Raw genomic sequence first — 18535 nt, 5'->3', positions numbered from 1 at the left:
ATTGATTTATGTTCTAGTACAGTGAAATTATCTTCCCCTAACTAATTGAGTAGTGAAAATTACGTAAAACCCCATCCAATAAGACAGGCAAGAGTTCATTTTAAAAAAGATAAAATAATTGGCAGGTTAGGAGAAATTGTGCATCTCATTAAAATTTCTAATATCTTGCTAAACCATAAGACGCGCGGGTCCTTCCAAGGATGTTGTATTCTTAATGCCTTTAAGACTTAACCCATGTCTTCCATGCCACGCGTCGAGCATCCATCCGGATTGAAATCGAAGAGCCAGATGAATCCGATTATATCATTCATCTATCGTTTGGTTACCCTGCTCCTCCACCACAATTTCGCAATCTGAGAAACAGAGAGAGAGAGGGAGAGAGAGAGGGACTGAGGGAGTGGGGGAGCAAAGTGTGGATCCAAGGATGAGCTCTTCGACGACGATACGGCGATTGTCGGTGTTCTCGCCAGTACCAGCTGACATTGACATCGCCAACTCCGTCGAGCCGCTTCCTATTTCGCGCATCGCTGAGGAACTCAACCTCGGATCGCAGCACTACGACCTCTATGGCAAATACAAGGCTAAGGTTCAGCTAAAAGCCTCCGGATTTCTTATTCGATCCGCTGGTCTTCGTAAATTTGGTGTGTGTTTTTTTTGTTCGTCTTTTTCTGAGTTATTGTTCTGTGCTCTCCCTGGTAGGTGCTATTGTCTGTTCTCGACGAGCTTCAGGGATCGGACGATGGGTATTACGTCGTGGTCGGCGGGATCACGCCGACGCCTCTGGGAGAAGGGAAGTCTACTACCACGGTTGGGCTCTGCCAAGCTCTGGGAGCTTTCCTTGACAAGAAGGTAACCCCTTCGTACTTTTTTTTTGTCTTAGTCATATTTCACGGTATTCGTTTTCTCTTGTTGCTTGCCAATTTGACACCGAAACAGAAATTACTTGGTGCTCTTTGAGCAGAATTCTACCTTTTTTTTACTACAGGTTTTCACTATATTTTATGAGCTTCAGTTTGCTTGTTCTTACTAATCATTCCCCTGTTATTCCTGAAAATAAATAAAACGTGTTCGTTATTCAAAATGCTTGTTTTGATTTCTTTTTACTGGATTTCCAATAGAACAACTGAGATGGATCGGGGTATCTGCATTATTCCTTATCTAGAGCTTAATTGATGCAGTAATTATTTATTATCATCCCGTTCAAAGATTTTCTATTAGTTTAATCAAATTCATTTTTTTTATTTTGTCTACATAAGAAATGCTACATGAAATTTCCCACATTTAATGGAGAAAGCGTCTACTGCAAACTTTGCTAGAGATGATTGTATGAGCTTTGCCTCATTTTTGGTTGTATTTAGGGATTAGATATTTGAGAATATCTATGACAGTCAAAAGTTTCATCATCATATCTCCCTCATCAATATCTTATATAGTTTGCACTTTCTAAATTTGTTGGGAGGAAATTAAGATGGTCATTGTAGATTTCCTGCTTTATCAAGTAATTAATTCTCAACCTCAATATGGTTCTACCAATCCAATTATAAACGAATCCAATATCAAGTGGGTTACACACTATACCTTTATTTTTTTCTTCTTTTCTACTATGCCACTTTGTATAAGACGTATATCATAATAAACATAGGGCATCTTCTCCAACTGTCAAAAAGAGATAATTTCACACTTCCTTATACATTAGTGAGAAAGTTGACTAATTATTTTTTTGTAGTCACTTGTCGACATTGTTTGCAAGACAATTCATATTGCAATCTTTTTTAAACGGAGGGTTGATTCTCCATATTGTAACCACCACCTAGTTATAAGATAAATAAGTGAATAAAAGTAAATAATCTTTTATAAGTGTTGATAATGACTAATAATAAATGATTTTATATTACCTCCAAATAATAGTCTCTCTAGCTAATTCTCTATTTTCTTGTAGTCTTAATATTAAACTTCTAAAGGCTATAGGCCACTAAGAGATCATTATTTGTGGATAAGCTATATTGATATTCATATGTTGGATTAAGAAAATAATTTAAAATAATCAATATTAAATTTTGTTTATTATAAAAATTATGTACTTGCCAAATGGAAATATTTTCTCATTTAGTTGTCCCACCTTCATTTATTATATCAACATAATGTTGATACTTGGTTAGTGACTATATGCACCTCTTAGTTTTCTCTATTGGCTCATGGATTATGTCGTAGATATTGCTTAATTGTAGCATCTTGTTTGTGTTGACCTCTTTCAAAACAATGTTTAAGGACTCTATTGCGAATCTTTGCAATATAATCCTGAAATTTAACGGATATAATAAATTATTTTTTACTTCCCTACCCTTAGGAGTGCTAAAATTCTATGGGGTTTTTCACCCCTCATAAGTGAGCATAACCTTCAATTTGACTTTTTTTCGGGGATACCCTTTGCAAGAAGAAATAAGATGCATATTGTTCTTGGTTGTAGAATTTTTTTGCCAACAAATTTATTCATTAATTTATTAACCTAATCATGATTTTAAAAGAATTTTGCTAAAGATTATTTCTTTTCACTGCCTTCTTTACTGTTTCAAGTATACTGATCACAATTGTATGTCGGGTGAAAATTCAAACTACCAAATCCCTCTGCACTAATATAGCATAGGGATGATTTAGATCGTCTCTCACAAGGAATGTAACAGGATGATAAATCTTAAGATTAAATGTTATTGCTTTTGGAGTTTTTGATATTGTAATTGGGGGTTTGGGTTTTGATTCTAAAACTAATATTTGAAGAGCAATGTGAGTAATGCATGAGAATTAAAGGACACAAAGAATTCAATGAACCTAATCTAACCTACTTGCATCCTAATGAAGAACAACCTAACACTAACATTCAAATGAAATAAAACATTACAAAAATTTAAAAATTGAAATGCATTAATAGAATTGAATATAATGTAAAATGTAAGGGGCATAAACAAACACATAGCAAGCATAAACTCTTACTAAGTTAAGACTAAGGGAAGTGGAGATCTCTCCCTCCGATCGAATGGATGGTGGAAGCGCCTCTCCCAACCGGGATGAGTGCTTGTCGGTGGCAGATTTCGGCAATAAAGATGGGAGTGCCTCTCCCAACCAGGACGAGTGCTTGATGCAGGCAAGAAGAACGGGAGACCACCACGTATGGAAACCCTTCCCAACCGGGTTGAGATGGAGATGAAGATGATCGCCGGAGGTGATGAAGGTGGTGGAGCTCCTCTGGAGAAACCTCTTCGGCGGAGGATGATGGAGATCTAGATGGAGGCGGAGAAGGAGGAAGAAGATGACTCCCCCAAGCCCTAGATCTAGAATTGTCTTTTATAGGTCCCAATGAGTCGGCCCGTGCCACGGCTGTGCTAGGAAGCACGGCTAGGCTATGTTGCCTGCTAGAGTGGCCTTTGATTGTGTTTCGAGGAGCAACACAGTGGGGCACGACAAGGATGTGATGGTTTCTGCGGTGAGCTTTGTCTCTTTATTTGACTTTGATTTAACTCTTCTTTGATCCTCTACAAGAAAAAGTTCAAATATTAGTAAATAATGTTCTAAATATAGGTAAACTGTAGTGAAGCTCCAAATAAACCCTTTGGCTCATAAAGCATGGTATGAATCAAAATTTAAACATATGAGATAATTAAAACATCAAGTATAAAAGCTAAAATAATGTGTTAAAATGGTTGTTATCATATACCAATGTTTGTCGTCATTAAATAAATACTCATTAACCATCTTAAAGTTGACACCATTATCCGTGACCCTTTGCACTATATATTCTATATCTAATCTTTTGATCTAGACTATCTACTAGATCTTATATGATATATGTAACATCCATTATGATATTTTACTTACCTTTTGATCTATACTATCTATTAGATAGTATATGTAAGATCCATTATCATATTTTATTAGTCTAATAGATGTATAACATATTATTTTTTGTTATGGTATAATAGAAAGTTGATAATGCTTATCCACCTTGGTTATGGGTATCTATCTTTTATTGGTGTACTAATAGATTTATAACAAATCATCTTTTTCTTATATAGTAGAAAATTGATAATGTTTATCCACATAGGTTTGTGTATTTATTGCACACGTAATTCCATATATCTTGGTCTTCTCCACTTGTTCAACTAAATATGGACCAACAATTTCATATAAAATCGGAGATTGGATACTATGAAGAGAGTTTGGTTGTGGAACACTATGCTATGGATAGTACATATTATTTATTGCATTAGGGTAAATTTGATTAAATGAAAAAATTGCAATACTTTTTTGATCAATTTCTTCTCCCTTTGTAGGCATCATTAATTCTAGTTTCGTTTAATAAGGTTATAAGATCAATGTTGGCAAAATCAACTACAAGCCTTTATCTCATAAAATGAAAGAAATGACCAATACCATCACATGTCGATCTAACACATACACTATACTCCTTGAGTATTGGTGCAATCAGTCGTAGTGTTTTGATGTTTGTACAATATGCCTAGACAATATGTTAGTGAATTAAACTTAGGTCGATATGTTAAGAATAGATGAACTCCTAGTCGATCTCTTAATCGAAGTCGACTAGACATTTGGCAAAGAAGTTGGAATTGGTTGAAATTCAATAAGTGTTTGCAAATAATGAAATCAAACAGGGAGTTAGCTAGAGGAAAGTGGAACACGTGTTGGTAGTGGGAAGTCCTAGTGGGTTAAGGGTCACTTGAGGTTGGGTAGTTGGAAGTCCTAGTGGGTCAAGGATAACTTGAGAATGGGGAAAGAGGAAGTCTTAAGGGTTAGGTCTCTAAGTAATGGAAGTCTTAGTAAGTCGAGATCAAATTGTACTAGGCAGGAGACATAGGGTGGCCTCTTGGCAAGACGAGACTCAACTTTAAAGTTGGTTGGAGTCACTAGAGGAGTGATCTCTAGGAGATTGGAAGTCATGGCAATTCAAGGTTAACTTGAGGTTGGGCAGTTGGAAGACTAGGCAGTTGAAAGTCTTAATAGGTTAAGACTAACCCGAGGCTAGGTAAAGGATGAAGATCTAGAGGTTAGGTCTCTAGGCAATGGAAGTCCAACTAAGTCGAGGTTGAGTTATAATGGGTAGATGAAGGGCTCCCAGAGACATGGAGTCGCTTAGCAAGATGAGACCGATTGTGAAGTCTACTAGGTAATTACTTAGGCTAAAATGCCAATGAACAGAGTGTTTTTGTTCGGGAGCTAGTACACTAGGCAGTCAACTTATAATCTTAAATTTATTATAGTTGTTATAGGATATGGCTTGAAGAAGTTAACATTTATCACCTAGAGTGGCTAATGTTATCTAAATAGTCGACTAGTGAAACAGTAGTTTGAAGATAATCATGGATAAATTGAATTGACAGATAAGGCTAAAACAGTCAATTGATGAAACAGTCACCAAAGGAAATGGCCAACTTCCAAGGGAATATGTTAAATTGATCTAGAAGAGTCAACTAATGGTAGAGAATTCTCAACTAATGACATTGGTAGAAGAAATGTCAAGATCCAAATAAAGTCATGATTTAGATGAATTGGTCACGAGTCAATTTGGATAACTGATGGATGCAACTAATACGCTAAAAAATAGCAAACGACTATAGAGGAGAAACACTTGGAGATTTCAATATCATGTTCTTAACCACACTTGTGCAATTGTTCTTGCATTCCCAATTCAATTCTGACCACTCTAAAGCAAAAGAAAGTGAGCAAAGCAAAGCATCATTTCTAATTCATTTCAATTGTATTATTTTTTTTATTTTGCTTATCTTTGTATTTCCCTTTATTGAATTTGTTGTGAGTAACAAGTGATCATAAGAAGTTTTTCCAGAAGCAAAAAGATAAAGGAGCTAATCAACTACTAAACCACGTAAACTCAATTTGTCGTGTGTGTTTGTGGTTTTGCTTATCTTGTTTGTAATTTTGCTTGTGTACTAACAATTTGTAGATGGACATACAGAATGAAAAGCAAGTGTTTATTCGTCCCCCTCTAATAGATGTAATGATTATGTCATGTCTAACAGATGTAATGATTGAATTACTTCCACTAGCACCTAATTTCATAACAACTATATTGCATTTATTGTTCATTCTTATATTCATCTCGGGAGACACAAAGAGTCACTAGAAATTCTTAGTAATTTGGGATATCATCACCACAACCTTTAAATTCGTTTGCGATGGATTTTCTAAAAGCTTGTATATCAAAATCTTCATGTTCATGTTGTTTTCCTTCTAATTGACATTTTTTTTTGCATCATGGTTATCCTTCATTGCATGATGAAATTCTTTAGTGATTTTTAGACAGTGAAATATCTGAGTATCCTTAACAATATGTTGCATGAGATGTGACCCCATTTCAACATCTAATTATATCACAATTTAAAATATGCTAATGAATTCAATTCTCTAGTTAATTTACGTGTTATCAAAATGAATCATAAGCTACATTTTTGGTGTCATTTGCCTACCTATATATCATTAAAAAGTGATAATATTAAAAAAATTAAAAAATTATCCATATAAGTAAACACACTAATATAACTATCACACCATTCACACTAAGTAAATGCACTAATACAATATTTATTAAAAATATAATTATTCAATTAATATATATATATATATATATAAAGTTATCTAACATATATTTGTTACATATTATATGTTATAAAGATATGCTCATTATTGTAAACTTGTGAGCTCATAAAATTGTAAAACTTCCTCGTCTAAACACAACAACAACAATAACAACAAAGCTTTTATTGCACTAAATGAGTCGACTATATGGATCCTTCTGCACCATTGGGATCAATCTACTATATGATCATCTATGTTTAAATGAATTTTATGTTGTTTATTGTTGTTATCAAAGTTTTCTTTGATTTTCCTCTTTCTCAATTAATGCGCAAATTTATTTTGGTCTTACATCACTTAACTGGGGCATTTATTAGTGCCTAAGTACATGTCGACACCATCTTAAACGTGTTTCTTAAACTTTTCCCTAAATATGTGCAACCCCGACTTTCTCGTTAATATTCTCATTTCGTATCCCTTCTACTTGTGTGCTCACTTCATAGCAACATTCAACTCCATATAACATAGCAGGGTTGACTACCATTTTGTAGAACTTCTTTTTAAACTTTAAAGGTGCCTTATGATCACAAAGACACCCTTAATTTCAACCATCATGTTTGTATATTATGTAAAACATCTCTATCCCTTTTATCCTTTTGCAAAAATGATACTCGATATTTAAAATTTTCAATTATAAAAATTCGTTATCTCTTATCTTAACAATTGTTTTGCTACATCTACTTACTACTAAACTTATATTCCATACATTCTTCTTTACTAAGTCAAATTTTTAAATTCTGGTGTTTTCCTCCGAGATTCGAGCTTAGCATTTACTCCTTCACGGGTCTTATCGACCAAAACAATATAATTTACAAACAACATACACCATAATAATTTATCTTGGATGGTCCAATGAGTTCATTTATAACTAATTCAAAAAAAGATATAGACTTATTGATTCTCAATGCAACTCTATTTTTATAGAAAACACTTTAGTTAATCCTCCTAAAGTTGTCACTCTTGTCATTATATCATCATACATATATATCTTTAATTACTTCAATATACGCTACGCTAACATTGTTTTTCCTAGAATTCTCCACATAATTTTCCTTGGGATTCTGTTATTTTTTCTAGGTCAATGAATATCACGTGTAAGTCTGGTTTCTTTTTTTGATATTTTTCAACCAGTTGTCTAATAAGATGTATAGTTTTGATCATCGACCTTTCATGCATGAATACAAATTGATTTTCAGCCACCTTGCTTTCCTTAATTTTTTTTTCTATTACTTTTCTCCCAAGTTTCATGGTATGACTCATTGGCTTAATGTTCCTATAATTCGCACAATTTTGTATCTCTCCTTTGTTTTTTATATAGGGGACTAAAGTATTTTCCTTTCACATATCAAACATTTCTTCATTTTCGATATGAGGTTAAATAACTTCGTAAGTCATTTAATACCTAGTTTCTTTAGATACTTCCATACCTCTATTGAAACATTATTAGTCCAATCGTTTTTTTTTTTTCATTTTTCATCCCATTTTAATGCCTATGGTACTCCTAAAATTTGAATTCTCCAATCAATTTTTTATTTTTATACTCCTTTAATCTACTTAAATTTCCTAAATTAAGTTGATCACTTAATGCTTCGTTCAAAAGTTGATGAAAATACCTCTTCTTTTTCTCTTTTTAAGACGTTGATGAAAATTCATCTTTAATGTATCTTAGTTGGGTAAGATCTCTTGTTTTCATCTCTCGCTTTAGCTATTTTGTAGATGCCCCTTTCCCCCTTTTTTTTTTATCAAACTGTCGATATAGGTGTTTGAAAACTTTATTCTTGGCTTTACTTACTACTTTCTTAGTATATTTCTTGGCTACTACATACTTTTTAAAGTTTTCTTCATTCTTACAAGTGTACGATAATTTATTGAAAGTTTTTTTTTCTTTTAATTTCTCTTGTACTTTTTTATTCCATCACAAAGATTTTTTATTTGGTGGTGTCTAATTTTTTTTTGCCTCACCAAGTACATTCTTAGCCACTGATTTTAAATTTGATGTCATCTTATCCTATATTATATTTGAGGCGTCATATATTTCTCTTAATACTTGTGCTCCTACCCTCGCTTTAAAGATATTTTATTTTTCATCCTTTAACTTCCACCACTTGATCTTAGGAGCTATGCACATCTTCCTTCTATTGATATTATGGTTGATGCATGTATCTAAGATCACTAACCTATGATGGGTGGTTAAGTTTTCTTCAAGGATGACCATGTAATCGTTACAAATTTTTTTATCCCTCTTTTTGACTATAAGAAAATTAGGGGGTGTTTGGTTGATGGGTTTGGGAATGAGGGAATGGAATGATAGTAAAAGATAGTGTTTGGATTGTGGGGTTGGGAATGACATTTTGGGAATGATTACTAGATTTATGGGAATCAACCAAACCCATATAACTTGATGAGTTTCATTTCCATTCCTATTCTCATTCCACCCTACTATTAAATTCATACCCATAGTCATTCCCATCATTTAACCAAACACCCCCTTAATTTACAACTTATTGTTCTCACTTTTAAAGGTAACTAGGTGCTCTTTTATCTTCTTGGAAAATGCATTAGCTATTTGAATCCATATACTATCGCAAAATCTAATATAACTTTTCCTTCTTCATTTCTTGTTCTAAAACTATAGCCCCCATGCACTCTATCATATTCCTTATTTTTACTTTACACTCTCATTTAAACCTCCTATTGAAATTATCTCATTTATCAAAATATTTTGCACCATCTCATCTAAGTCTTCCCAAACTTATGTTTGGTATCTTCATCTAATCCTTCTTAAAAAAAATGCTTATATATTAATTACATTAGTAGTTTATTTTGCTACCACTATTTTCTAGAGCTATAATCCTATCTCTTCCTAACTACTACTATTTCGTCCTTTAGCGAACTATCTAAAACAATACTTATTTTATTTCTCGTTTTATTTTTTTCTTATGTACCATAACTTAAAACTTGAGCTCTCTATTATTTTTGCCTTCTCCTTTACTCATAGTGTGTCTTGTAAAAATAAAATATTAATTCTTCCCCTAATAATTATATCTACTACTTTTATTGCTTTGTCGACAAGCGTTCTTATGGTCTATGTTTCAAATCTAAGACAATTAATATTTTTATAATATCTATCCTTATTCTACCTAGGGTATGAGAGCTCTTGCATATTTAACGCTATACCCAAGTTCTCATAGAGATATGGTGGTTTTTGCTAAGACATTGCAGGCAGACCTTGTAACACATCCATTCTAATAAACAATCTAACATTAGGGCAATAATTTGATGGATCCATATATAATATTTGCCTATGTTTTAATGTTAGCTGACAACCTAATGCAACCCTCCTTTATCCAAGTTTGGGACCGGTTAGGACGGAGTTTATTCTTCACTGGAGGAATTTCCTTGTCCAAACACTATGATTTGTTAATGGTGCAAAATTTCCACCCACGATTGCAACATCAATGTTATAATGTTACATAACTATACATATGTTATATAACATATACTAACAACATAAAAATGTGTATGTGTGTATTGAAATCACAAAGTTACGAATTTGCTAAACATCAATGACTCAATGTCCCCTTAGCATATCTCTTTCACCAAATAAACTTAGCAGAGATCACAGAATCTGCTTTGACCACCCTTTCTAGTTCTCCTCTTTCTCCTCCACCAATCTGGACCTTTGACACTACTGCCCCACCTTCCTTGGGCCTCATTAAGGTATGCATTATGTTTTATAGGCTCTTTTGTCTTCTGGTGACCTTTGTAACTTGCCACTTTCTACCCATATTGACTGAGACAAAGAATAGTACCTCTTGAATTCTACTTGGTATGGACAATACTACTTTGTCACGAGTGGTATATTGATTAAACTGTCTCTACCCATGCCTTATCTTGGTCCTCCACTAAACCAAAAAGTATCAATTGTGTCAGGTAGTCACTCACTTGATACTTTAAACTATGATTTGCACTTATTTGAAAACCATGAAAATTTTAATAATTAGGTAAATTGTATCAATTAGGAAACTTAATTGAAATGATCTTAGTTAATATATGACTACATAGAATTTAATGTGGATTAAGGTCTACATAGAACGAGCAAGCATTTCATTGATTTTATTTTCTTCAATCACTGTTCATTTTTAGATAATTATTGATTCTATATATCTCCATTCAGGTTGCTACTTGTCTCCGACAACCATCCCAAGGCCCGACTTTTGGAATAAAAGGAGGGGCTGCTGGTGGAGGTTACAGTCAGGTTATCCCAATGGATGAGTTCAATCTTCATCTAACCGGAGATATTCATGCAATCACTGCTGCAAACAATCTTCTTGCTGCAGCTATAGATACACGGATATTCCATGAGGCATCCCAGTCAGACAAAGCACTATTTAATAGATTGTGCCCACCTAATAAGGAAGGAAAACGTACATTCGCAGATGTTATGCTCAGGCGTCTCAAAAAACTTGGCATTTCAAAAACCAACCCAGATGAACTTACGCATGAAGAAATCAAAAGATTTGCTAGGCTTGACATTGACCCAGATTCCATTACTTGGAGAAGAGTCATGGATGTGAATGATCGGTTCTTGAGAAAAATAACTGTAGGTCAAGGTCCTGAGGAGAAAGGGATGATCAGAGAAACAGGTTTTGACATATCAGTGGCTAGTGAAATCATGGCAGTTTTAGCCCTTACTACTTCTCTTGCAGACATGAGGGAAAGACTTGGAAGAATGGTAATAGGGAACAGCAAGGATGGCGAGCCTATTACTGCTGATGATCTTGGTGTTGGAGGTGCACTTACTGTTCTAATGAAAGATGCTATAAATCCAACTCTGATGCAGACACTTGAGGGAACTCCTGTCTTTGTTCATGCTGGGCCTTTTGCCAACATTGCTCATGGAAATTCTTCAATAGTAGCTGATAAAATTGCCCTTAAGCTTGTTGGCAAGGGTGGTTTTGTAGTGACAGAAGCAGGTTTTGGTGCTGATATTGGCACAGAAAAGTTCATGAATATAAAGTGTAGGTACAGTGGTTTGGTGCCTCAATGTGCTATTATTGTAGCAACTATAAGAGCTCTCAAAATGCATGGGGGTGGACCTGACGTTGTTGCTGGAAAGCCTCTAGACAAGGCTTATACATCTGAGAATGTGGCTCTAGTTGAGGCTGGTTGTATAAACCTTGCCAGACATATTTCAAACACTAGGGATTATGGAGTGAATGTTGTAGTTGCTATCAATAAGTTTGCAACAGATACTGATGCTGAGATGAATGCTGTGAAAACTGCAGCTTTAGCAGCTCGTGCTTTTGACGCTGTTGTATGTACTCATCATGCACATGGTGGAAAAGGAGCGGTTTGTACTCACATCTTTCTTGACTTGTTGATCGATCTTCCTGTTTATATTAGAAGTTGATGCAAGGCAATATCATTCTTTAACTTTTCAATGGAACCATCTCAATTTTGAATTGGAAAATCCAATTACTAGGTGGTGGTCCACATATTTTCAGCTCAAGTAGTCTGTGCATTGGTGAAGTTGCAGATGCTTTACACACACACACATATATATCATTTGAGAAATACATCTGTAGAACACTAGTTTCCAACTTGCTTTCTGCATGTTTTCTATATTGTTGGCACACCTAGTTTCCAGCTGGATTTCTGCATGCTTTCTATATTGTTCTCCTACGTGCTCCTAGAAGATCACTTATAACCTTGTTTGTCAGGATGGTTTATCTGCCTTCAATTTTTTACCACGAAGTCTAAAAACTTTGTTTATTGGTAATGCTTCATGCGCCTTCAATTTTCTGCTGCTATCACAATTGTTTAGTTAGCACGTTTTCGATTTCTGAGTAATTCACCATCCTCAATTTATATTCTCTTGGATACTCATCTTCTCTCTGCTACTATCAAAGTTATAAATTTGTTTCTCAGTTTATTCTTCAATTCTGTCAGAAAGGGCTATTTAATCTTGTTATGCATGTCCTCACTCATCATTGCGCTCATGTCCTCATTGCTTGTGGATGAACAATCCAGGTTGACCTTGGAATTGCTGTTCAAAAAGCATGTGAAAACCAAACAAAAACATTGAAGTTCTTGTATCCTTTGGACATTAGTATAAAGGAGAAAATTGAGGCAATTGCCAAGTCATATGGTGCTAGTGGTGTCGAGTACTCTGAACAGGTAATCCTTTCCCTTTTTTTTCCTTACCTTTGAGCTATTCACTTTAATTATGTACTCCCTCTAAAGAATATTCTTCAAGTTAATAATGCCCAGGTGCGATCCTCCAAATGAGAACCTATGTATATTTCCTGCACAACCTTGACAGTCATCAATGGATAGTTTTATTGTACTTCTAAAGTTGAAACATGGATATATGCTTGTCATAGTTCTTTTCATTTTGTGTTTTTTTAACCTTTACTGATCCAGATCATTGGTTTCTTTGTAGGCGGACAAACAAATTGAAATGTACAGTAAGCAAGGATTTTCTGGCCTGCCAATCTGCATGGCCAAAACCCAATACTCGTTCTCACATATTGCTTCTCAAAAGGGTGCCCCAGTCGGATTTGTTCTTCCCATTAGGGATGTTAGGGCTAGCATTGGTTCTGGATTCATATATCCTCTGGTGGGGACGATGAGCACAATGCCTGGCCTTCCAACTCGTCCATGTTTCTTTGACATTGATATTGATATCACCACAGGAAAAGTCATGGGACTGTCCTAGAAGGCCTAGGATGATCACGTATCTGGAGTTTCTTAGTTTCAGCCGGCTTGTTCCATTGAGTCTGTTTCCACGAACATTAATAAGATGATCTTGTTGTATTTGCTGTTAATTACTAATAATGCGCACTCGTACATTTACTACGAGCGTGTACTAAAACCTTGATGAAATTGACTTTTCACCATTCTGTATGTTATTCGTGCAAAATTTTGAGATTAATTGTTGCATTTGCATTGCTAGGCAGCAACGAGCTATTCGGCTAGAAGGCTGAAAAAGCATTCTGAGGCACCTCCAGTCAATTATATTGCTCCTGCTCACTGCTTGATGAATGCAAGGTTTCTAAGGCAAGTAGATTGACTTAAAGTTCTCTTTTGACAAGGTCTCGTGTGTTCAAGGCATCCCTATCATTAAAAAATGAGGTGGACATTGTTAGTGCATTTCCACTCCTTGTGATTGGAATTAATTGTGAGTTTTAATGTTTGATAAAGAATTTAATTTAGAATTATTATATTTGTATTTAATGTGTATGAAGTTATGTGGGACTTGATTGAAATATAAAAATAATTAATCTGGTTAGGTAACGTCAAATCTAGATGACCGATCTAATTTCACGGAAAATTTTCATCGGTCATCAGAGTAAATTGGGAAGCACTCACAACGGATAATCTTGAAGTTCAACATCTTTTAATTGTAAGTTATGTGGGACTTGATTGAAATATACGAAGGCTCAGTGTGTCCTAAGTTATTGATGGCGGAATGACTTGAGGGGATCATAGGACAAAGGATGTAATGAGATATTTGAGAGATCACATGATAAGAAATGTTAAAATACAATTGAGCTGGAGGAGGCGAATTACATAAGTGAGACATATAAGATGGCATGTGGAGTGAACCAAGGGATTGAATGTATATAGGATGGCACATGGAGCCAGCCAGTTAAGGGATATCCGAGAAATAAGTAACTTGACTGGAGATGAACTCAAGGCAAGATAAACTCTCTTTTTGTTTACCCTAAACCCTTAAGTGAGTTGAGAAACATGTACTTGAGAGTCGGTAGTCTTCAACTTAACTAAGGACTTGACTATTAGGGCATCTCCAATAATTAAACATCTTCGTAAGTTTTTTTTTAGTTTCCAATATACCACATCAAAAATAGAAAAACACTATTCTCTCCACAATCAAAAAACCTCTGTACGACTTTTTTTTGTAGGTCCTACATTACAAATCATACATCTTTATTTTTATTTTTTCATTTAATATCTCTATATAATTTTTACTTAATATTTTATTTAATTCTCATCTTTAAATTAATTTATTTGTAATTTTTAATTAATAAATTAATAAACTTATGATTTTTAATTTAATTTAATTTGTAATTTTTATTTAATATTTAATTAACTTATGAATTTTAATTTAATTATAGTCATTTGTATTTTTTTTAAACTTACCAAATATATTTATTTTCAAAAGAAAAGTGTATAATTTAACTATTAAATAAAATATTTAATGGTTTTAAAAAAAATCAAACATGCAATATTAATTTTTCAATGATTAATGACTCCATCTTCAAGAGAAAAAAGCAGGTTTGAAATATCAAACCTGCTCTTAAAATAAAAACCTCAAAGCTTATGTCTCCACTCATTAAAGCTTTTTTGTTGAGCTTTTTCAACTTTACAAACCTGTTAAAAAAGCTGCATTGGAGATGCTCTTAGAACGGTAGTAATTGATAATCTAGTTGACTAAAGAGTCTCTTTGGTTGGTGGGTGGTTGAGTTGACCAAGTAATCAACTTAAGTGGGTGAATCAGTGGTGAAGGAAAGCAACTTAAGTGGTTGAGTCGACTAAGTAATGACAACCTCGATGTCTTGGGGAAGGAAAACAACTATGTAGAGAACTAGGTTGTCAACTAAGGTCATTTGGGAGATCTAGTGGCAATCAGAGCTTCAATCTCCCTTCTAAACCATGAGAGCATTCATATCAATTTTTCTATAATATTTTTAAAATTTGAGATAAATCATCCACTTTATTAAATTTAGATAATCATTTTTCACTATACACTAAATTAATTTCTCTAAAATTTTCATCATCATTATTTTTTTTTATTATTTTCTTTTCTCTATCCTTATGTAATATCTATTTATCATTATCTAATTCATTTACTTTATTTTTCTCTCCCTCAAATGATATTTTAATGTTTAGATAATGAAATTCATTCCCTAAATTTAGAGAAATACTATTCATGAAATCTAAATTTAAGAAATATATTTCGTAGTTAATACAAAGGTTTTTTTTATGTAAAATATTAAATTTAAGATAAATTTTATATTTAGGGAAAATGATATGGATACTCTTAGTAGGACTTGACGACTGATGGATCCGATGATGACAAGAGAGTGCTTGCTTATGGACACCATCTATACTAAAAAGAGGATAAAAGGAAAGCAGGACTTCTAGGGTTTGCAGAATTCAAAAATCACACAAATCAAGGGAAGAAAATGAGAGAAGGAAAGCTGAGAAATAGTCTTATAAATCTTTCCCCCTCATTTAATCTTGCTACATAATAGATGCATAATGCTTCTTTTATTTTGAGGCTAGATGGAGAAAGAAAAGGAATTTATACCCTTCCAAGTGAAGGAAGCGAAAGGAAAATAAAATATGAATAACATATCCCATCCCTACGGGAGGAAAGGAAGGCATAAAAGAGGAAAAGAAAATGAAACAAAAAACAACAACAGAGGTATTGCATGAGCAACCACAAAGGTGAAGGCTGCACAAGCAGTCGGCTGTGCTGTCCAGCACGAGTAGCTAGCAGTGCAAACTGCATGAGTAGGAGAGCAGCTAGCCACAATCAAGGTGATGCCTCCTCCAAAAATCCTTTGGCTCCCATTCTCACTTACAAAGGGTTGAAAGAAGGCACGACAAAGTAGGTCGTTCAAGATCTCTTCTTTAGGTCAAATTGGCAAACAAAATCCTTCTCACGACGCTCACCCTGGAAAGCATGACGCTTGTTCCCCACAACATCTTCTCCCAAGAACTTCCCTTTTGAGCTCGCCAATCGTGGCCACTCCCCCACCGCCTCTCGTGGTCGCCAAAATGACATCTTTGGCATTAATGCAGCTGCCTCCCCGCCATCGCCGAAGCCACTGTGGATGTAGAACAGATCTATCACCCTTGGCCTAGACGGGTTGGCGGTGGTGCTGGGATACCTTTTACGGTAAACTCAAAGAATAAAAAAAAACAAATTGAAGAAGGAAAAGGAAAAAAAAGGAGAAAGATCGAAAGTGACTACTTTAACCCTTTGTTTGCATGGAGTGGGGGAAGATTCATTAACGAAAGGGAAAGGGAGAGGAAGAAAGGGGAAGTAAATTATTTATATTCTCCTTGTTTGATAGGGAGGAAAGGTTATGTTACCATGTTTGGGAAGAAAGCGAGGATAATGAAGATTAAATATATAAAGTTATAAAATTACCCTCACTTTTGTTAAAGACTTATGCGTTCAAGAATCTACTACATCTTGTATACATTTATTGGTTAAGACTTACACATTCAAGCAATGTAGCTCATTTGTTAAGTCTTCCAATCATGTAACTTTCAAAATGAACTTTTGGCCATCTTGTAGATTAATAAAACAATACCAGGAAAGTCGTGCACCCCCCTCTAAACATAAGATATACTGATTATGGTTAAGAGATAAGAATTTTTTGTCAAAATAGACTTACGTCTAATAACATTTTACATTTATCAGGCCCAGAAGAAATACAGCGAGAGCAGGCGTTGGTATCAGCGTCGACGTCAGCGGAGTGTGAGCATCGGGCGATGTAAGTACTTTTCGTCGCAATGCAAAGAATACCTAAAATAATGGTTCTTGGAATTAATACAATAAAACAAGGATAAATTTAGAATACACATTTTTTTTTAGTTCCCTTTACCCTCTCTTTACCTTTCCGTTCACTTCCTCCCAAATAGGGTTTCAAGTTTCCCTTCTCCTTATTTGCCCTTCCCTCACCTCCTCCCATATAGTACCTAAAAGTGGTGAATAAAATGTGATAGGGAAAGAAGAACAAGATGGAAGAACAAGAAATTAGTGGATCAATTGCTTATAGTCTGGGTAGTCAAGATGCGCTACCTCCAATCCATCTCCTTTTCCGGTCGTTCTTCCGCTTTCTGTAGAAAAAATAGGGAAAGGAGGCTTGTGTAGATTGTGTGAGCAAGCAAGAAACCAGCCGTACAGGTCGCGCAACCATGTGATAGTGCAAGCCGTGTGAGCTGCCAGAGAGTGTAGGCCGCGTGAGCTACCAGTCGTGCAGGTCACACGACCATGTGACAGTGCAAGCCACATGAGTTTTTAGCTGTGCAAGCCACGCTAGCAGTCGACCATGTAGGCTGCACAAGAAGACGATCGTGTCTCCTTGCTTGAGCGGAGCAACAGGCCATGCCATCCAGTGGCGGATCCAGGAATTCAAGCATGGAGGAGCAATTTTTACATGGAACAAGGGGTGGTATCATCTATCTCCACCGGTGGAACCCAATAATACTGGGGGTTCCACCGCCGGCAAGGGGGGCAACCGTCAATGCCGGCCCCCTCCCGTTGGATCCGTCCCTGATGTTGCCTTGTGCGAGCCATTGGCTAGACCTGACTTACCCCGGTTTGAAACTGACGGTTCAACAATTAGGAATTGTCGATTTGATGGTTCTTGAGAGTCGACTCTTAATTTTAACCGTCCAAAACAGTTATGGTTACGATTCACAGTTCAGAATCGTCGATTCACAGTTCATGCACGATTCACCATGGTTCGTGCACGGTTCACCATTGTTCGTGCACAATTCGCCAATGTTCAAGATTATTATATTAAAAAAATAAAAATTATAAATTCATTAAAAAAAGGTTTGCACTTATTTAAGTTACTTACTATCCCCATAGATAGGAGAATCAAAACTCATGTAGTTCTCTTACCTTTTTACCCTTTTATCTTACGAAGTGACATTGGTACTCACTTTTATTTCCCATTCCGGTAGTATTTGTTCCTTTGGTATCAAATTCTTCGACATTATCATCTGAAAGTTGCATTCCTTGAATTCTATTTTCGGCTCTGGTCCAATTGTCAAGTAATGCTTGGGCTTCCAATGAGTCGGGAGACAAAGTTGATCGTCATTCATT

The 18535-nt window shown here is 35.1% G+C and overlaps 1 protein-coding gene across 1 annotated transcript; it reads left to right on the top strand.

Moving 5' to 3' along the window:
- The first annotated feature begins 318 nt into the window (after positions 1-318).
- On the top strand, positions 319-13569 carry LOC122046904 (formate--tetrahydrofolate ligase). The gene is made up of 5 exons (XM_042607854.1): positions 319-586; positions 700-849; positions 10838-12013; positions 12694-12840; positions 13106-13569. The coding sequence occupies exons 1-5, from the start codon at positions 425-427 to the stop codon at positions 13379-13381; spliced, it is 1911 nt and encodes a 636-aa protein (XP_042463788.1). The 5' UTR covers positions 319-424; the 3' UTR covers positions 13382-13569.
- Positions 13570-18535: the final 4966 nt, after the last annotated feature.

Source organism: Zingiber officinale, chromosome 2B (genome assembly GCF_018446385.1).
Source record: "Zingiber officinale cultivar Zhangliang chromosome 2B, Zo_v1.1, whole genome shotgun sequence".
Lineage (NCBI taxonomy): Eukaryota > Viridiplantae > Streptophyta > Magnoliopsida > Zingiberales > Zingiberaceae > Zingiber > Zingiber officinale.
The sequence above is the reverse complement of the archived record's forward strand: the minus strand, read 5'-3'. Positions and strand labels throughout refer to the sequence as shown.